This window comes from Panicum virgatum, chromosome 5K (genome assembly GCF_016808335.1).
Source record: "Panicum virgatum strain AP13 chromosome 5K, P.virgatum_v5, whole genome shotgun sequence".
NCBI classification, from domain to species: Eukaryota; Viridiplantae; Streptophyta; class Magnoliopsida; order Poales; family Poaceae; genus Panicum; species Panicum virgatum.
This window is the reverse complement of record NC_053140.1, coordinates 50,622,647-50,644,343: the sequence shown is the minus strand read 5'-3', so window position 1 is coordinate 50,644,343 and position 21,697 is coordinate 50,622,647. Positions and strand designations below refer to the sequence as shown.

Here is a 21,697-nt window from a genome sequence, read left to right as displayed (position 1 = left end):
CCCCACGTGGAGCCCGCAAACAGTAGCAAGGCCCCTGAGAGCGCGCCGATTCTTGGCACTTTAGTATAGGTACTCAACTAGACACGTCAGCATGCCACTCTTAGCCCGGGCTGTGTTTAGTTACAAAATTTTTCTCTCCAAATTTCACTATTCACCTATCGGATCAAAATTTTTTGCCTCATGCATGGAGTACTAAATGTAGATAAATAAAAAACTAATTGTATAATTTTGATGTACATTGCGAGACGAATCTTTTGAGCTAGTTAGTCTATGGTAGGACAATATTTATCACAAACAAACGAAAAAATACTACAGTGTACTACAAAATCCGATATGACCCTTTTTACCACTTTTTGCGAATCTAAACACAGCCCGACCAACGTGCCCTCCACGAAGTCACTGTGCATCAGCCGTCCGGGTCCGTGCCAGCATCAGCATCACCATGTACGGCTGACGCGCCGTGACCCGTGGGCACGCATGCTTCTTCTTTTTCCTCTTCTTCGAGGAAATCGCGAGTGCTTTGGAAAGTCGCCGCCTCATGTGAATTTGTTGGGTATCGGTGTCGGACGAGCGTTGCCTGAAGGCCGCACGGCATTAGGTAGCCATCGCTCTCGTGCAGCACCGTCGCTTTAAAGCCTTTGTTCCTTCCACGCGACGACGGACTCTCTCGATAACAACTGACAAGCCTACACGATACTCTGCTTGTTGGAGTCGCGCTACAAATGCTAGTTAATCAGGGTGCGCGGTGTCTTTAGTTCTTTACTAGAAAGATGGCGCGGCGTTGCCGCGCCTAATGACCCCCAAATAAAGTTTGGAGAGTTATCTTGGCTTTGGAGTGGTTGATATGCTACTTGCTACGGCCAAAATTATATGTATTTATACAAGATATCAGTCACTAATATGGAAGTTTACACTCTTGATAATGGATTTATGCCTCTGAAAGCAGCATGGATATATACTTTCCGATTAACAATTGATTTGGAATATTTTGAATAACAGCATGGATATAAAATTCCCAATTAACAAATGTTTGGAATATTTTGAATAACAAACTGCTCATTACATATATAGGGACAGGGATTTAAATTGCACTCATGCCAAATGAGACCGTCATTAATGTCATCGAGCAGCTTATAATTTTTGTTCCCTGCATTACACAAAGAAACTATGAAGTGTTAGGATTTTGCAAATCATAGGAAGGATATTCAACTGAAGGTGAAAACTGAAAATTGTATTTTTGCCTCTGAAACAAATGGTTGCAGCTAAGCATCCATCGATTTGGAATATTTTGAATAACAGCATGGATATAAAATTCCCAATTAACAAATATTTGGATATATTTGAGAAGGTTTTTGCATTCCTAAATATTGATTGTATATATTCATATACAGCACCTACTATTTTGGAAATCTTTTTTTAGTCTGTAAAGCGACCGCTCTCACTCTTTCCATTTTTTTAGGATTTTGTTTGAACCCATATAGTATTTTTTACCCCTCTTTTGCTTACTAACAGATAGTTATCATCTCGTAAGTATTGTATTTATGAGCTATACCCATTTAAATCAGACCAAACATAACCTCCTACAATTTGGCTATCTACTGATGCAACAGTTGAGTCTGTCAGAGCAAAGTATAATGCATAGCATCCTAGGCAAACAGTAGTCTTAGTAGAAAGAAAAAAAACTTGAGCAAAAAGTACCTTAATTATCTTTGCAGTGTTCTCTTGTGGTTTCCAAAGAAGGGTATTTGCCAAACTTAAGGCATCCGCTTTGAATTGCTGCAGTTGAAATTATTGAACATTAAAAGAGTCCTATCAGATGCATGCTGTGATGAGAGCAAGTCCACAAATATTTAGGGCATATCCTATTTTACATTGAATAACTCTAGGAAGAGTTAAGAGAGTATGTAGTTCAAAGAGTTGGAAATGGAAAAAATAACAGATTTAGTACTATCTTCATCTTGATACTCATGACTCACCTACCTGTACTTGAGATTCATGTCATATTGGCATTGTTGGACAAATTATATATCATCATGATTAAATATGTACTGTCTTCATGTTAATGACAGCTTGAAGAAAATAACATTAAGGTAAAACCTCAGGTTAGTTTGTAGCTATTGGCAAACTTGTTTTTGAGCCGTGCTAGATAAGTTTATGTAACAAGGCAGGTCAAAAGAATTCAGTTCAATTAAATTCACAAAAGTTGACGCCGAAAGTCGCCTGATAGTCATCAGTTTGTCCCTGTTCTCCATTTGCAGTAGCTGCTGCCATCAGGTAATCGACGCAGGTAAGATATGGCATTAAAATCTGTAGTTTCTCTCTTGCATTGAGCAATGCACCCATAAATCAGTTGTTTTTAAATATAAATCTTTGTGACTACTTGCTCATACCTGGTGATAATCCAAAACACATGGAATTTGAACATCAACATGGTGATTTGTTTTTCCCTTTTGGATTAATGAAGTGATTATCTTTCAATGGATCACAACATTTATTGTGAATACCAAGATGATAACCAGAATTCCAAGAAGATATCTCAAGTTCTGAACTATGGCTCATTGCTATTTTTTTTATTTCACAACAAAATATCTAAATTTCTCCTAAAGTATGTTGAAGTAAACATTGTATAGAACTGCAGGTGTATGTGTACTTCTGAGATAATTTATATCATGTGTGTTCATTGCATTAGTTGTTGATTCTTACTACAAAACCAAGACGAGTTGTCAATCACATATAAAAGAAGGAATTTATGTAGATTACAGGATTGAAACCTAGTCAGTATGTTTTATGCATAAGTGAAATAAACAAGCATATGAAGCATTTAGTCAAACAGATTGCGTGCATGGACGTATGGGTACAACAACCTTGATCAAGCACCCATTTAGTCCCATTAAACTAGCTTGGGTGATTCTATTCAAGAGTACATGTTTAGAGGTGGCAGCGGTATATTGTGGTCCAAACCCGAGATTAGGAACCAAATCACAAGTTGGGAAATCAGAGAAATAGAGCTCTGAATTGTAAAGCTGGAACCCCCAGCCGTAAACATTCTGCTTTCAATATAAGCAGGGCCAAAGTTTTGGCCTTTGGTCTAAAATCAGAGAGATAGCAAGAGGACTGAGGATACCTGGGTTGAACGATGGTAGCACGGCTGTAGAGGAGAGGTAGGCAGCGGCAAGCAGCAAGCAGCAAGCAGCAGCACTTGTAGTGTCCGGGAAGGTGGGGCAGAGGTGGCCGAGGTCGATGGCATGTAGGGAATCTAAGGTGTGCTTGGACAGCGAGTGCTGATGCAGTTGGGGGGAGTTATGTAGGCGCTCGTCTTGGTCGAGGTCAGGAACAACGTTAACCTTCACTGCGACAACAACGGCGACGGGGAGGGCACACGAGGACCGCGCGGTTTTGCGAAGTCAGAGGAGTGGGAGGTGAGCAGCAATGGCGGAACGCCGGCGGCCGCATGGCGCTTGCACCGAGAAGAGCTCGGGCGGGGTTGGGGAGCGCAGCACCGAAGGCTGTAGCTAGCAGACTATGACGGCGATGTGAAGATGGAGGGTTGGCCTGGGTAGAAGGACGGCAAGGATCCCGCAGCGGCGGACGAGCACCGAAGACTCCGCGGCGGCTGCGGCCAGTCCAGACCTCCAGGGGCCATGAGGAGGACCCCTGCAGCGGCGGCCGGCTTGGTGAGGAGGCGACCGATCCGGGGGCGGTGAGCTGGATGGTGGATGGGGAACGAGAGGGAGAGCGTGAGGGGGCACCTGGGCCACCGAGCGCGCGCCGAGAGGGAGGGGGGCGACCGGCCCCTGGCGGTGCGGTGGCCGCCGCATCAAGTCGTCTGGCGTGGATCTGAGGAGGAGAGGAAGAGAGGGATGGGGAAGTGGACTGCGGGTTTATTTTGAGAAAAGTTGAGGGCTTTTTCGTAAAATTTTCTGAGAGAGGAGGTCGGACTGCGGATTGATTTTGATAAAGTTCGAGAGATTTTTTGCAAAACGACTGGGAATCGCACGATCTGAACCTTCCGCGTGCGCGATCGGACGGCCAGGATTTCACGATGATGTGGCTCATCCTGCGCTCGTTTTTGGCCCCATAGCAGGGTGAGCTTTCGTCTTTTAAAAAGAACATTCCGCGCGCTTTGCGCGCACTATCAAAACCAAAAACCGTGTATATTTATTCTGTAGAGTACGCAAAAGAATAAAAAAATAAATAAATAAATCTTTGTAAAAAGAAACTCAGTAAAACCACATTGTTTCTTATTAAGATTTTTTATAGGATTATGTAGATCACTAAATCCTGCAAGATTGGGAAAAGATCCATTTAAGTATTGAAAATTCACAAATAAATCCACCATTCAATTCAAAGCTAGTTTTGGACAGCACACACAGACATGCAAAAAAAAAGAAACATATACCACAGCAAATTTTAAACTGAATCAAGGTATTCCAATTTGTACATATGAAAGGACATTCACAATTCATTCGAGGAAAGCACATTCGCAGTTACAACTAAAAACTATAATATATTTTCTTGACACAAACCATCCTGATGGGATACAAAGCACAGAGGTTACTTAAACTCGTTGCTGGTCGGTAAAGAGGATGAAGGTGTTGAAGTACTCCATATAACCTTGATCAGGTGGAGGTTCTGGTTATTCTTCACGCTTCTATCATCCTTCTTTGAGCTTTTTATTTTTACATGCCATGTATTGAAGAGTCATAAAGTAAAATAGGTTAGTTCATACAAGAAGCAGGATTGTAATTAAGATCATGGAGGCCTAAGCTGAGCTGAACCAAAGAAGCCCCCACATCGTACGTTCATTCTAAATAAATGTGACCATGGCAACATCTATCTGAATCAGTGAAGTAAATAACTTTGGTCTTGAGAAAGTTTAATTGAAGTTAACCTGACACCTCTCCAATTTCATTCAACACACAAGCATGCACAACATAGATCTAAATGACTCAAACACAACTTCAAAAGACCAGACATCGAAATGCATGTGGTGCTGGCATGTACCACTAAATTGGATCGCATATTGCATAAGATTCTAAATTATATACCAGTATTCGTGTTTCCACAAGAGCAGACATAGAATCCAAAGTTACTGCAATCTCATATGCTGGAACACAGGTATCAGGATGACTACATTGAGAAGCACATTTCATGTTTACAAACTAAACTTACCTTTGTATTTGAAATTAGTGTGCATTATATTTGTTTACACATCTTTAATTCCTCCACAAGTATGACAAATCAGGGTAGTATAGAACTCTAGAAATGTGAAAAGAAAATATTCATGTTTCTAACGACCAAACTATTCAGAACACTATATCTACTTATCAAAATGTAACTGGCTCCTGCCAGGCTTGTGACATTCAGTTTCAGATGTCTTGAGTTCACTTTACCAATGCAAAGTGATACAACCAAGCAGCTGAGTAGTTATTACCTCAAAATTTATATATGAACAGTCAAATGATTTGAGGGAAAAACAAAATCGTGAAATAGGATTAACAGGAAAACACACAAGCAAAATTTTTAAGTAAATTCAACATTTGTCTGAAAGGACAATGTGAATTCATAGAACAGGTGATGACATGCCCATTTCATCAACACGTGGCATGCATACTCATAGGGAGCTACATACAGAACTACAGGAGGACAAACATGAAGTTGTAGCCAACCGAATATATGATGATTATCTCAATGCCAACCTGCAAAGGCCAGTCTGCAAATGTTATTTCACCTGCAAACCCCAACTATAAAATATGATGATTAACTCATCACATGTTTCTGTACTCCATGCATATAAGAAAGCCACAGAAATTTAGATGTTTGGACACACAAGTGGATAAACGGCATCCTCTTTCAAAAAACAAATGTAAGAAACAGCTTACATCATCCTTAGTAGTGCCTACCACACTATTATCACTCTGTGGTGCCACTGGTTCAGGGAAGTTCATAGCTTATTTTAGTTGGCATGGTGCTTGAAGCGTGGTTATCCTCTAAAGCTGCAAATTGCATCAGATTACCTCTTAAGATGTCAAATGCAGCAAACACGGGATTACACTGAATTGCATCTATATGTTAACAAAGACTTACAATGTGAGACCAGATCAAATGCAATAATCTTTAACCATGGCCAATCTTTTTTCTATGACAGGAATTTACAATGAGAGACCAGATCAAATGCAATAATCTTTAACCATGACTAATATTTTTTTCTATGACAGGAATTTACAATGAAAGACAAGATCAAATGCAATGATCTTTAGCCATGGCCAAATTTTTTTCCTATTGACAGGAATCCCAAATAGTAATTTCTGGTTAAAAATTATATAGGCTGAAATTTTCTTATAAATAGATAGACCTTGTGATATATATGAATCAAAATGACATGGTTATTAATTTACACAAATTGGACGGCTATTTATGAGTTCAGTTCTGTAATACCCTGTCATTATCAGATACAAATACTGCACAAAGATAAATAGATCAACATTAGGAAGTCAATTGCAGGAACCTGCCCAATATTCTGAGATCTAAATCGTAAACCAGGAAAATCCATACGAATTTAATGGCTACATGATTCTTATCTTTTCACATCAGATATAAAGCTAAAGATTATTATGTTAGTCCATTCCTAAGATCAGTGGGAGTTATCTTAACATCACAGTTGCTTTCTCATGCTCAAAAGGTGGTTGATTGTTATCCTTGCTCCTGTCACCGAGCTGCAAAAATTATGGCTAGGCACTTTCACAACCCTGAAACTTAAATAAGAAACATTTTCGGACTGGCTTCTGAAGCATGTTATGTAAGAAAGCTAATTTGTCTACATGTACTATTCAATATTATTAGACACAAGACATCACCATCTGAACTATGAAATCGAGAAGCATTCCACAAAGCAAATGTGGGCACACACATATCAGATAAACAGCTAGAATCAAACATCAAATATAAAGGGGGGAAATAGAATTCAATAATCCATTAATCTACATCCCTATTATTGCATTCATCTCTATTCATTATGAACAACCGCCTAAATTGAAACCAAAGGAAGAGAATGAGCACGAAGGTTATGACCTCACCAAGACATCCGTGATGAGGTGGAGGAGGACGCGGGGTCGCTGAAGTCTGAAGAGGAAGATGAGGCGGCAGATGTGCGGATGCTGCAGTTGCCGGATCGGAGGCGCATGATCCAAGCGAGGGTTGGGAGGGGCGGCCTCCAATGTTGCTGCCTGCTATCTCTTGACCGCTCTGTAAACCTTAGCAAAGACAAGAGTACTTCACACCCACAAAAAGCAGCAAGTGTTTCACCTTTCTTCCTTGACGGCCACTCCCAGATCTCAGATCACCAAAGCCATGACTGGTTCGCACCTCTACAAGCAAGAATAAGGAAATAAAAGTACAACAAAGGGCCGGAGCTCACGGATCTGAACGGTGTGGTTTGGGAAGGGGAAATAGCCAGAGGAAGAAAGAGAGCACAAATGCTGCTACGATTTGGGACTAGAGCGAGAGGGGGAGGAGCCAAAGCAAGCGGCGCGGCCGCCACTGCCGCCGTCGCCCGCAGCCACGGGAGCTGCAACTGCTGCACCAAGGGTCGCCGTGGCCGCGCCGTGCTAGACGAGGAGGAGGCCACCAGCTTCAGAAGTGGCGCCACGCAGCGCGGGGAGCCGGAGGTGGCAGCCGCAGCCATTAGAGTCGTTGCCATGGGTGCGAGGCGGGGAGATTTGGGGGTGGAAGTGGAGCGGCACGTCGCCGCACAACAGAGAGAGGAGGGAGCGCTCACGCGTACTGCAGTCTGCAGGGGAGCGACGACGTGTGCTCTGATTGAACGGGTGGTTGGACGGGATGGAGCACTCCACCACTCCGCTCCGGTGAGGGGCTGCAGGCGAATCTGAGGATGATGACCGATTGCCTATGGCTAGGAGGTCCATGACCCTATCCAGCGTCATCTTCATTTCTTTTTTTTATTTGCTCACGCACAGGCTCCAGCATCATCCTGGTCACTGGCTGTAGGGCCACGCTCATTGGAGGCCCACGTTCAGCAAGGATAGAAAGCAGGAAGCTGGCACGGAGGAAATTGCGGACAAGCCACGCTCGCACGGCGGCCGCCTTTCTGAAGGCCCAGCACATGGCAACTCTTCTTTGAGCCATAGTAGCTTACAGTGGGTCCAACAGCATCTCAAGGTCCACCGGCCAGTAGCTCTTTCCAGCCTCTGCCGAGTACACGACATCTTTTCCCCTCTTTTACACTCTTGTGCTTGACCAGACGAGCTGCTGCTCTGCTCAGAGCACCCGCGGACGAGCAGCAGCGCATTCCGGTCGACGTGGTGCGCTGGGATCACTGTCGTACGCGTGAATCGCTCTCGTGCAAGAAGAAGGAACCTATCTTTAAGAAACCCGATTTGCTCCTCTCCCCTTGAGAGCACTCAGCTGGCTACTTCCACAACTTCCATCGTCCGATCTCTTATCCCAACTTTCGGCCCCGTGCCGACTACGTGACAAGCAGGGAGTGACAGGAACATGTTACATGTCGCTACTTGCGGTACAATTGTTTGGTTCTGCTGTAAAAGGTGTTCGGCTGCGACGACGAAGGTACTGTGGGAAGTAGTACAAAGCAAAGGTTACGGTACCAATTGCCGATCATTGGCTTTGCTGAGGTGTAATCGCACTGCTCCTGCGAAACGAGATACAGAACGCCTGCTTATTGAGATGACGAATGCCTGCTTATTGCCTATGGAGTTCTTGAGAAGTCCGATGGCGCGAGCCAGAACTTGGGCAAGCGCCCTTACTGACAGCGCGTCGTGCGAGATGCCCAAGAAAAACCGGCCGGTCATGAGCAGTTTTATTTGCCAAGGGGGGAAGAGCCGAAGTGCTACTGCTAGCTCTAGCTGGCACCAATGACAAAAATCCACATATGGAGTAAGCTTAATGGAAAATATCATCGTTTAATCCTCTAAAGTTTCTATTGCATTTCCAAAACAAATAGAAACAGGTTCCAGCGATACATCTCGGCAAAGCAATCGTGCTTCATAAACAATTCCTACTACTATTTATCCGTGTTGATGTCCGAAAAATAACATAACGATTCTCCTCCGGGAGAAGCCAGTACAGGCTCAATGACAAAAGGTCGCAGCCATCACCTGGCAAGTTAACCAAGCCCGTGTCTCTGTTCACTGTACAGATGAATAACTACTAGCAATCGAGTGTTGGAACTTGGTATCATCTGCAAGAGCTTAGCCAGGAGTCAAGGCTACAGAGGAGAATCTTCGCAGCTAGCAGCTGAATAAACACCACCAGTTGCACCACTAGTTAGTCTTAGAATCGGAGACAAGTTCCATCTCCATGTCCTGCTGTTTTTTGAGATAATCCTGTGCTGTTGACGTGATTATCTTAATGAAGAAGTTTAGAAGCACAAGCCACACTATAGAGTTCCAGACAAATGTAAAAGAGAAATTCCACTGTTTGTCCTGTACATGGTAAAATTATAGTGCATTAATGAACCAGTAAGAAAAATGGATGAGGGTATGAGGGTAAGTAAGGGTAGCTAAGAGAGGTCACTCAAGCTCAGAATATCATGGATTTGAACTGAAGACACCAACCTTCATTTGTGAGGACGATGAGACTGCTGGTGGTGGCGATAGATACTTGTCCTTTGCAGCATGGAGTTTGGCAATCACAGATGGCAGGGTGGCAGAAAACCCAGGAATGTGACCAAATATCCAGATTAATTCCTTCTCAACAAGATACAAGAGCTGATTGTTGCACAAGGACACAATAAAGAGAGTCTGTGGGAGCAGAAAAAATACATGTCAGCATAAAGAGTGCTGCAGCTCTTGGTGTAAACCTTTGTCACAAATCAGGTATGGACATTAAATTTCACAACTTAATTTAGCTGGGCTTTTCAGGAACAAGAAGATTAGAAGTACACCAGATTCTCCAAATATGGATACCAAATAAAGTTACCGTATCAAACCAAATCTAGTTCATCAAATTATATTCAATTACCGAATTCTAGATTTATTTCATTCAGGTTCAGCTTTTCTTATGAAATGATTCGGGAACCCCAAGGGGTGGAACAATGAATAGGGGGACGCTACTGACTGGGCGCTCATCCTGATATATTCAAAACCTAACATATCAGAATGGCCAAGCTTTCAAAGCAACTTATGTAAAACCTGATATATTTTGAGCTAAAATCATATCTGAAGGGCCAAGGTTTCAAGGCCTAAAATAAGCGTACAGAAGTCTAAATCTCCTTATTGGGCTTTTTTGAGATGGCAGTGGCAGGTATGATAAGGTGAGTCCAAGTGGACAAGAATGATCACATACAAGCATACATCCACACAATATCAAAGAGTAGTTGCATCTAACAAAGTTAATACACGATTATCTTAACACATTAAAAAGACCACTGGCCAGACAATAGTATCAACGGAAATCCCTACAAAAAACTGAATATACACAGGCCAATTATTGTATAAGATAAAAGTACAAGGAAGATGCCTCACCTGAATATGAGTCTTGATGATAGCCTTCCCAATCAAAGTTGCAAAAAAGAACTCCCAGAAGGGCACACCAAATTGCCCACACATAATACCAGCAAGGTCAAAGAGTGGGTTTGGAACCTAAGAAGGGCACAAAAAATAATCTTTTTTAATAATAAAAAAGAACAAAAAACCTTTAGAGGAAACTTATAGTAGCTTTTGTACAGGGAGTGTCATGTTCCATTGGCTTATTTTTTGCTGTCGTTTATATCAAATAGATAGACAGCTTAAAAATGTGGAGTTAAACCTTGCACATGGTTTAATGGTGCATGGACTATCTAATTGTGAAGGCACAAGGTCATATGACTCATAAAACACATACTTTTGTAAGACATCCATACTAAAGAAACTGGTAAGGAAAGCTGGCTGATAAGAGACTAACCGAAGCAAGTATCAAGATAGAGAAGAAGTTCAGATGTTGAGAGTGAGAAAGAAGCCAACGTTTGGTTCGATTAAGAGTGGATGCTACTCGGCCATCTTCTTTGGAAGAAGCAGCATCAAGCTCCTTGACTGCTTTTGACTCACTTCCTGATAGGCGAGCTGAAACATGGCACAACATCCATTTAGGTTAACCAAACTTAAATCAATAAAAAGAACAGGAACAAAAATGCCACAACTAGCCTTCCTACTCTTACCAGGAACTCACACGCAACATTCTAGAAATGGATTTTCATAAATTCATCACATAATTGGAGCTGCACAACACCTCAACATACTAACATAAATGTGCAGCTGCTGCTACAAAGTGTGGGCTTGCTTCTAGCCCCACAACCTGACGAAACTTCCTTTGATGTTTGCTGGGAAAAGGCGAGTGAGAGAGTTTCAGGTCAGGTCAGAAATGGGTTAAATTCTATCATCATTCTAGGTGTATGGTTAGTTTGGAACCATCGCAATCGTTGGGTTTGATGGCGCTCCACCTGACTTGAATGCAGTCTGCAATGTGATCAGAGAGGAGCTTCATCTATGGAACTTAGCCAGGGCTTGAGGAATTTCTTATCTCCTTGCCCTAGAGCCCTCACAAGAGCAGTTGGGTCCTTGGTCTAGTTTAGGTCTCGATGCTTCATAGAATAGTTATCTAATTCTGATAGTAATGGGGTTTGTACAGGTTTTGACCAAAACAAAAACCTGTGCTGTAACTTTGGGTTTCTTTACACCCTTTTCTTCTTAATATATTGATACGCTGCTCTCCTGCGTGTTCGAGAAAAACGTAAATGTCCAGCCATAGCATGTAAAAGAAATGGGCATGGCCTGTTTCCTCTGATTGCGTTATCTAATTCTGATAGTAATGCTTCTGTACAGCGATTTGTGAAATTGTGTAAAGAAATGACATGCAATTTTACCTGCACGTGATATGAAATAAGGGGGAAGCTCGCCAAGTGCAGTCCCAATGCCCCAAAGAACTGCTTCCAGCTGTATCTGAGGTAGCAAGTCGAAGACTGGGATCCTAACTGAATAAGCTGATGCTGGGTACACAGGTGGTCCAAATTCTGAACATTTCTTGTCAAGCCATGATGGCCCAGCTTTTAGCTGTATGGTGTCATATGGAGCCATTTTCAAATCAATTCGGCCACATTGAACAGCTTTAATAGTGAACAGAGCAATATGAGGGCCCAGATACAGCACAAATGTATGCAAACCAGAACCTGCATTTTAAAACTTATATCATCAGCTTCATAAATGTGTTTTCTTATCTGTTACAGCAATAGAACATTCCAAATTTACATGTTCTAGTTTCTAACTTTAAATGTCGGCAAGCACTAATTGCAGCATGTGTTGACAAGCAAAAGCAAGTTTAGCACCGGATGTATTTGAAGGCTTGATTCGTCATTTGCTTTTGCTTTCTTTTAGGTGTAATTGAACTCCACAATGATGAAATGTGCAAATAAAACTTGCCTAGTCCGATTGATGAAGCCACACCTAATGACACCCACCATAACACAAATTTTGCATAGTTAATGAACTCCTGCACATGCTGCATACGTGTCAACAAAACAACATTAGTGTTCAAACCAATATGCTATCAAAAACATATTAGATCAGAATATAAAATTCTTCAAAGTATCATCTTCCTTGAATATTTTGGCTTTGTAGTAAAAACTCTATTACAGTAAAATATTGTATCAAGTGTGATGGAATGGCTAGCAGTATACCACAGATTAAAACAGCATTACAAGGAAATGCAACACACCTTCTTGTGCAGGCCATCTGAAACAACAAGGAAGATTCCAGGAGCTACCACCAGAACAAGTAAGAGAACAAACAAGCCACTCTTACTCAGGATATATGTTGCTAATCTTTTCAAGTATTGTAACAAGGCCATCAGAAAAAAGTGTAATGTTCTGAGTGGCTGTTTTGTCAGTGTCAAGTTTTCCAACTCCATTTTGTGTTTCACTCGAAGTTCTGCAAAATAAACAAAAAAATGAGATAAAGAAAACAAAACATGCACCAGTCATCATTAAATAGGAACTAGTAAGTCTGGTTATCAAGAACAGGGAACTCATACTGCCACTGGCAAAAGCATACATCTGAACATAGGTCCTTAGTTGGTCCTCATTTGCAATGCACCACCAAAAACTAAGTGAAACTGCTGACTGGATCAGCTATTCCATGGTTTCAGGCATTTGAGTTATGCACACAGCACAGCACACACTTGTTATCTAACAAGTCCATTGTAGTATTTGTAGAGGCATGTTTGATTTGCCTCACGGTGTGAGGTGCACAACCAACTGAGCTATGTGATTGATGCAAACTGAACTAGGCATCACAAACGGCAAAAACTACTATGTGGTTATTTGCCTCTCGTAATTATATTCTCTCTACAGTAATAAATGAATAGAAGAACTGGCCAGCTAACCTTGAAACTGAAACGCCTGGCTCGTCCAAAAGTAACAGCACAAAAAGGGATGTGACGTGGTATATTACGCGCACTGGTGTGATGCATGTTTGAACCCAAGCAAATCTTAAATCGACACCGACGAAATACACAGGCGGTACAATGCATGCACCGACGAACCTGATATCCCGCACTCCCCGTACAAGATTATCCTCCCCGATCTCACTAAGCTACATCTCCACTCCGTACCTCTCTCCCTGCCCGCCATTATCAAACCGGTTTCCATAAAAACAAAGGCAAGCTAGCCCCGATCCAACATTTCATAGTGTCTTAACGCCACCACACGCATAAAAAAAAGGCACGGATCTCACCGGGGATGACGCTTCCTCCCACGTTGGACCAGCTCCGAGACGGCGGCGCCGCCGCTGACATCTTCCGGCGCCCCATCGCTCCCACTCCGCGGCGCGCGAAAAACCTAGATCCCGCGGTTCAACGGCACCATAACCACCATAGGGCGTCCCCCGCCCGGATCTGAATCGCAGCTCCGAGGGCTTAGCGAGCGGCCGCCGGGTGAGCCGGATCGTGCACAAGATCTTGGTGAGGTCGCCGCGGAGCCGCCGAGACGCTGGTTCCCTCCCGACTCCCGTCGCGCGGTTCGTTCATTCTCTTTTTCCCCCCATTTCGCTGTTGCTTGCTCCGGTTCCGCTTGGTCCTTTTGCATCCAGGTCCTCTAACGTACAGGATTTCGTCTTCGAGGGACGCCCAGCCGTGCATCGCCGTTGCTTCCGCATCCGACGAGAAAGAAGCGAACGACCACGGAAACCAGGCCTTGTTTGGTTAGGGATGAAAAAGTAAAAAATTTTTGCCCCTTTGACCATTAATTAAAGGTATAAAATAAAGTTTAATTACAAAATAACCTCCATAATTATGGTACTGTAGCATGTGTTATAGTTAATAAGATTTTTTACCGCATGATTCGAGGATGATTATGAGCAATTACTGTAGCATCACTGTAGACAATCACGGTGGAACTTGGCTTATTAGATTCGTCTCGAAAAGTTACACACATCCGTGAAAAGGTTTCGCAAATACTTCGTTTAGTACTCCATGCATGCATTCGTCTTTTTGTGAAAAAAATTTTATGGTGTGAACTAAACATGGCCCCAGAGAGCCAGGTCAGTCGTCAGCCCACGGGCCCACAAACTGCGAAATCCCAATCCCCCGTGGGCCGTGGCCGTCGGCCGCTCGCTGCCGAAAAATCTATATATCTTCCGAAAGATTTTCCCCTCTCACCTTCCAGTATTTGAGATTCGTGTAAAACAGTCACAGCCGTTGGATCCACCTAACCCTAACTTCCTCCCTCACATTCCTCTCCCCACCAACCCCCCTGGCCGCCAGCCGCCCACCCCGCCCGCCCCGCGCCCACGCCGCCTGCTCCCGCTCGCCTGCGTCGCTGCTGGCTGCTGCATGCCGCCACCACGCGCGCGTGACGCCAGCTGCGCTGTTGCCGCGTGCGCGCGTTGCCACTGCGCTGCCGCCCGCCCGCCCTCCCGCCCCGCGCCCACGCCGCTTGCACTTGCTCGCGCGCGCCGCTGCACGCCGCCGCGTGCGCGCCTCGCCATCGCGCCGCCGGGCGCCGGCGCCGGAGAAGACGAGGATTCAATATTTTTTCAATATTGATTCAACATTTTTGAAATACTGACTCAACATTTAAAAAATATTGGGTCAACATTTTCTAAATGTTGGTTCAATACTTTCTAATAAATGGGTCTTAGGCCCCGTTTAGTTGCGCTCCGTAAAATTTTTGAAAAGTCGTCTTTTTATGTTGGAAGTACTAAACATAAATTAATCACAAAATAAATTACAGAACTCGTCTGTAAATCGCGAGACGAATGTAATGAGACTAATTAATCCGTCATTTAGAGGTTGTTTACTGTAGTATTATTGTAGCAATTTAGCGTCTGATTATGGCCTAATTAGGTTCATTAGATTCGTCTCGCGATTTACAGGCAGCAGTCGCAATGCGTTTTTTATTTCGTCTAGATTTAAGTCTCCATACAGGTGCCGGAATTTTTTTTGGAATTTTGATTTTTGCAACTAAACGGGGCCTTAGTGGACTTTATAGATGAGTTATTTAACCATCTTCCATGAGATACATAGGAGCCGCCCTCGCTGTCACTCCTCGAATTCGCGAGGAAATTTTTTTTCTTCTCTCTCTCAACTTGAACTGACTCTGACTGTCTTTTTTCACTGGACAATGAAACTGTCCGCCTATACTCCTCAAACTCGTGAAACCATTCATATATCCTCCTGAGCGGTTTGAGATTGAGGTGGCAAGGATTTTTTTCCTTTTCTTTTATATTTATTTTGACTGGATCTTTAAAAAAAATATCGTAAATCAAAAAAAATTATAAAAACGGAAATTCATTTTTGCTGGTCTCCTCGTCAGCCTTGTGGAGGAGGTCAACGACATCAGATTGAGGACTTGAGCTTCAGAGATCAGAGTAGGAGCAAACATCGTGTGACAGATTGTTGGATCGAGACTCGAGACTGGGACTGTAAATTGATTAGAATGTGACTTGTTAATGTAAGCAAGAAACAATGAAATTTTGCAAGCAAACATCCTGGAGCATGGAAAAGGATCGATGCGAGTCCAAAACATTTAGAACATTCAGTACAGCTCTACCAGTTTCAGTGCAGCTGGTGCCCTGGCGGTGCGACCTCCGCGGCCACCGCGTGAGAAGAGGGCCCACCAGGCAGCGGCGCAGAGGGCCCCGGCCAACGGCGCGGGGGAGCCGCTCTGGCGGCGGCACGCGGGAGGAGCCCCGATGCCCTCGCGCAAGGGAGGGGGAGGAAGAAGGCTGCCAGTCTATCTATAACAGTATGGGCCATAAGGGTTGGTGGAGTAGAGTGAAGCCAAATAGAATGGGAAAAAATAATGGAGTGGAGCACTTTTTTTTTAGAGTGGAGTGCTCCCAAATAGCCTCTAAGTTGCAGTGGCTTTAGCCACTCCACTGGATGTCGGTCCCAATTTCAGTGCATCACCCGCAACTGGGCATGGTCCTCTGGCACTCATCCCCTCGACGCTGATATACGCTTCCACAATCACCGCCCACCTGTTGGCGACCGCTGCGGAGCAGAACAAGGGTCTGCGCGCTGAGGAGAGACGTGCTGCCCATGCTCGACCGCATGGTCCGCCGGTGCAGCCGGGCATGGACTCACTCGTCATTCGTGGGCCATTGGATGGCCGATCAAGATCAACGCAATGTCCCATCACGTCGGACATCCCTCTAAGATGTTGGTCCGCATTCCGCAATGTTCGCCGCTAGACATAAGGCCGGTCTTATGGGAGTTTTATGGAGAGTTTCATAATATTAAATACCATCAATTTTGCTGATATGGCAATGAGAGAGAATGATGGAGTTTCATGGGATGTGAGGAGAGTTTCATCACCATGAAACTCATCTGGCACGGTTATCTAATTCTCAGTCTAGGTATCTGTGTCTATGAAAGTCCCACTGAGACTGGCCTAAGAGATCAGAAAAATAGCATGACTTGTATTGGAGGCAAGTCTGATCTAATTGAATTGACGTCGTGACACTGAAAATTGTAGGTAAAAGGAACAAATCAGCAGGAAGAGTGTGCATATTTCTAGAGGAAACATCAACTCCCTTTTAATAGCATAAGTAATTCAGGTGTTGTCTTCACTGTGCATATTTCGAGCATATTGCAAATATAGAATCTGGATCTGAATAACCATGAAAACCCTTAAACCAGCATAGGTGCTCTTACTGTTGATGTTCTTTCTGATCTTAAATTCTCAATGCATTTCAACGCTCCACCGGAAATTCCCTTTGCCCCGTCCAGTGGTCCATCCATCACTGCAAGGATCATTGCACATTATGAGTTGTTACCGTGGTGTTTCTGAAAATATTTGTGGTCCAAGAAGAGTGAAAACATAGCTAAAGTTTTATATGTTACCTGGCAAACTCCTTGTTCTCTTCCACTCTGGTTTCATCCATGGAGCACTTTCGGTTTGCGTAGCATCCTGAAGAAGGCAAGACGAAATACGAGTCTGCCAAGAAGACGTGACATGCGACGATGCTTTGTTTAAAAAAAAAACATATTCGACGATGCTTAAACTTTTTCAGCGGAGGTTATGGCAGCTGGCAGCTGTTAGTACCTCTGGTGGTGATAGATGTATGTACAGGAGTGACAAATGAATTTGGAACTGATTTCAGTGTATGCTCATCAGGAGAATATGATAACAAAATCTGGCAGAATTCAGTGAATTCCAAAGGCGTGGGGGGCTATCCGTAACCATCAACATTTCAAGAGGGAAAAGTTATGCCACCAATATAAACACTGTGAAATAACCCCATATCATCTGAATTTTCTAGTAACACTATTAATACTCATGATGGATGCCTGTCGTTGTATCCATTGCTTATCCAAAGTGAAAAGGGTTTTATCATGGAAGAAAAATAGTGGAAATCAGTAAATGCCACGAAAAGATGATGAGTTATCCCTATTCAATTCATTTCCATAACTTGCCTAAGAGATACAAGGCTCCATCTCTCAGCTCCTTCTCCTAGTTGTGCATAGACCACTCGCTTCACGGAATCTAAGCAAATACTTACAGTGCCAAATTCATACACTGGCATGCCATTGTAGGACTTGCCAACTTTAGGCATAAACAACAAACCCTTCTCCATCGCGTATGCCTGGATACACTCCTTGAAGCTCATGTCTGTCATGGCTGGTCCTATCACCCCATGGCAAGAAGGGAACCGTGATTCGTTCGGTGCTGCATCGGGTGGTCGCTTCTCTGTATCTCTCAAGCAGCCCAGATTCTCTCTAGTCCCAGGCTGCACAACCTCCAGTCCTTCGGCGGCTTGGTTCATCATGTCCAGGCCTAGTGCCAAAAGCAACCGTATGCGCTCGTTGGCAAGCAACTCCGGTGGGAAACGGCCCTTCCAGTCATTGTACCAACTAACGATCTCGTTGAAATCGGGATTTGGTGAACACAGCCAATGGTATATGACCTGATGCCACTTGCTGAAGAAATCAACTTCCAGCACATGAACCATGTGCTGCACCGGGATAGTTGAGGCCCAAAGCATCACCCAATTGAACTGATCGAGCTTCTGGTCTGCTGGCTTGATCTGAAACTCCTGCAGTGCCATCTTCAGTTTGGGAACGATACAGCGCGCAATCAGGTCTTCCCAAATTCCAGAATCAAACACATTTCGCCATGGATGCAGCACCGTGCGAGAAGTCGTATGGTTAGTCTTCCTCCAGCAAATCCTTCCACGATGACATGACCTCCAACCCAACCGACGGGTCCCGGAGCGGCTGCCAGCCCTGGAAGAACCGGATGAGCAGCGGATGCGCGAATTGGCAGGCGATCCACGCGACGCAGCACATCTTGAACTCCTCCCCGAAGCGCGCCTTCAAGTCCCGAATCGCCATGAACAATCCTTCGAGAGTGAGAGCGCCGGCTGCATCGTCCAGCCGGACCTCCTCCAGCGCCCCTGCGATCGTCTCCATGACCTGCAGCTGCCGTTTCTGCGCCGCTTCCTGCTTCGACAGCTTCTCCTTCTCCCGCGCCAAGCTGGCCGCCTTCTCCCGCTCCCGCCGCAGCTGGCCGTGCAGTCTCTGAACGCAGATCCTCGCGTCGTCAACAAGCAGCCGCACGTTGTACTGCAGCTCCGGCATCGGCGCGTCGTCCGACTCCATCTCCTGCTCGTCGTTGAGCCCTCTCAGATCCTTCAGGACACGCTCCTGTGGCCCTCGCCTGTCGATCACCTTCTGAACAACAGCTGGCTGACCCCCCTGCTGCTCCTCCCCATCGCGTTCGCGCATTGCCAACAACGCGATTCTTGTCAGGACCGGAGTTTTCCTGACGCTGTCCTTCTTCAACCACCGATGCTGCCGCTCCTTCGTTGACGCCGGCTGACAAGTCGCGGGCGGCAGGTTCTCCTTGGACGGCGCGAGCATGGGTTTCTTGGATCCCTCGACGTAGCCGAGGCCGGCGTTCTTGAGTCGCACGGTGGCCTCCAGCGGCTCTGTTCTCCCCTGGCCGTACTTGCTGAGGCCCATGCCGGGACAGTACCCTCCCTTGCGCATCATATTGGCCACAGTGGCGTTGGACTGCATGCTCCCCGGAGCCGGCGGCGGATTCCCCGGCGCCTGGCGCCGGCGCGCCGCGGCGTCGCGCTCCCGTTCCTTCTCCTCCCACCTCGCGCGGGCGCCCTCCCTGATCTTCCCGAACATCGTGGGGAGCGGCTCAATGTCCTCCGCCTCTGCCCCTGCCTCGTCCTCCTTGGCCGCGGCGTTCACAGGGACGGGATCTGGTTCGTGGGAGGGCATGGCGTAGCCGGTGGAGACGAACCGGACGGGCTTGGAGAGGTCGGGCTCGGGCGCTTCCCTGCGGCGCTTGCGGCGGCGGGAACCATCGTCGTCGGAGTCGTAGTAGTATGAGTCGCCCTCAGCGGAGACCCCGTTGATGGCGTCGTGGCGGGCCCGGCCCGCGCGCTCGCCGCCGCAGTCCATGGCGCCGCCTGCCGCCGCTCGCTCCCCACTCTTTGCGATTGGGAGGAAGAGAATCGCGCGAGGATCGAACAGCTTCCTCTGTTGGTTCGCAAGAAGTATTCGCGATTCGGTAAGCAAATAGGACGCGGCGCGATTGGGGAAGGATGACGGATTTTTTGCAATGCTTTGCATGGACCAATTCAATCCGAACGTGTTTTGCCTTCAGGCTTGAGCCCGAGCGAGTCGGTTGCGTTCATCCGTGAGAGTCGGTTCGTTCCACGTTGTAGATTTTTTTTTTTTCTTTCCCACTGCAACTCTAGTCGGTTCAACCTGTTTGCTTCAGAAACTATTCTCTCACAAGGAAACTATTCAGCTCGCTCAGGCCTTGTCTGTTTGGCCTGGGTGCTTTGGGTGTTGATGTCTGTTGTTGGCAGCGAGTTCTCTTGGTCAGTTATGAATGAGCAGAACTGTCAAGTCCTGAACTGGAATGTTAGAGGACTTAACTGTCCGGTAAGGAGGAAAGTGGTCCGTGATCTGGTCAGGGACACCAAGTGTACGATCGTGGCTCTGCAGGAAACGAAGTTGGCTGTTTTCAGTGAAGCTCTTGTCACAGATACTCTGGGAGTTAAGTTTGCAGCACATTTCATTGCACTGCCGGCACAAGGCACTCGTGGTGGGGCTTTGATCGCAGTGGATGAAGACTACTTCACTCTGCATCATGCTGAATTCAGAAGTCACTCTGTTACAGCATTACTGAGATCTTGTCGAACTGCTGAGGAATGGTGGTTCACCGTTGTCTACGGCCCGCAGGGAGATCATGAGAAGTTGCTATTCTTGCAGGAGTTAAAAACATGGGTTGATGTGGTGGGTGATAACTGGTTGGTCATGGGAGATTTCAACTTAATCCTAAGTGCAGCCGATAAGAGCAATGCAAACCTCAATAGGAGACTAATGGGTGAATTCAAAAGTGTGGTCGATCACTTGCAACCGAAGGAAATCAGTCTTACAGGCCGAAAGTTCACATGGTCCAATGATGTCACACAGACACGCATTGACAGAGCGTTCTGCACGGTTGCGTGGGATCTCATGCTGCCATCATCGGGACTACTTGCTATATCCTCTCTGATGTCCGACCACTGTCCACTTCTGCTTATGGGGGGGGTAGCTGTCAGAAAGTTCAAGGGATTCCGTTTTGAGTCTTTCTGGCCGTCGTTACATGGGTACAATGAGGTTGTGTCAACTGCGTGGAACCGAAGTTTACAAGTCGTGAAGGAAAGCGGTTTCACATCAAGTTACAGAGGACGGCAAAGGTTCTGCGCAAATGGGCTAGGGCACAAATCGGCAACAACAAGCTTCTGTTGTGTGCAGCAAAGCAGCTCATTGGGGTGCTAGATGTTGTCCAGGACTACAGACCACTAAGTGCTGTAGAAAAACTTCGAGCTAGGCAACGTTCTAGACTTCTGAATGTTCGCGCAGCTGAAGCAAACACAAAGTTGTTCTATCTACAAGCAAACAACAGGAAAAGGAAGAATTATATACATCAGCTGGCCACGGATCATGGAGCTGTTTTCACTCATGATGACAAAGCAACACTTTTGCATGATCACTTCAGTGCAACTTTGGGTCAGCCAGCAGGGAGGGAATTCACTTTGGATTGGGATGCTCTAAATATTCAGAGACATGAGCTGAGCCATCTAGAAGAAGAGTTCTCGGAGGGTGAACTGAAAGCGGTCATATCTGATATCGCCTCTGAGAAAGCACCAGGGCCCGATGGCTTTATAGGGCTATTCTA

At 45.4% G+C, this 21,697-nt stretch overlaps 2 protein-coding genes and 1 long non-coding RNA gene across 4 annotated transcripts; all 3 read right to left on the bottom strand.

Moving 5' to 3' along the window:
* Nucleotides 1–927: 927 nt before the first annotated feature.
* LOC120708261 lies at nucleotides 928–3,834 on the bottom strand. 2 transcript variants are annotated; one of them, XR_005689307.1, is made up of 3 exons: nucleotides 3,125–3,742; nucleotides 1,699–1,776; nucleotides 928–1,147 (listed from the first exon to the last, which is right to left on the bottom strand). It is a non-coding gene; the product is annotated as an uncharacterized LOC120708261 (long non-coding RNA). The 2 variants fall into 2 exon arrangements; XR_005689306.1 differs by having other exon boundaries at nucleotides 1,699–3,834.
* Nucleotides 3,835–8,914: 5,080 nt separating this feature from the next.
* Nucleotides 8,915–14,069, bottom strand: LOC120708260 (vacuole membrane protein KMS1-like). Its single transcript, XM_039993453.1, has 8 exons — nucleotides 13,743–14,069; nucleotides 12,727–12,938; nucleotides 12,432–12,510; nucleotides 11,879–12,181; nucleotides 10,921–11,078; nucleotides 10,503–10,619; nucleotides 9,594–9,779; nucleotides 8,915–9,461 (listed from the first exon to the last, which is right to left on the bottom strand). The coding sequence occupies exons 1-8, from the start codon at nucleotides 13,816–13,818 to the stop codon at nucleotides 9,300–9,302; spliced, it is 1,293 nt and encodes a 430-aa protein (XP_039849387.1). The 5' UTR covers nucleotides 13,819–14,069; the 3' UTR covers nucleotides 8,915–9,299.
* A 2,979-nt stretch (nucleotides 14,070–17,048) lies between these two features.
* LOC120708259 (septin and tuftelin-interacting protein 1 homolog 1-like) lies at nucleotides 17,049–20,349 on the bottom strand. Its single transcript, XM_039993452.1, is given in 3 exon segments — nucleotides 17,049–17,252; nucleotides 17,353–18,647; nucleotides 18,649–20,349. Coding segments are annotated over 2 exon segments (2,022 nt in total). The 5' UTR covers nucleotides 19,927–20,349; the 3' UTR covers nucleotides 17,049–17,252; nucleotides 17,353–17,903.
* Between the last annotated feature and the right edge of the window lie 1,348 nt (nucleotides 20,350–21,697).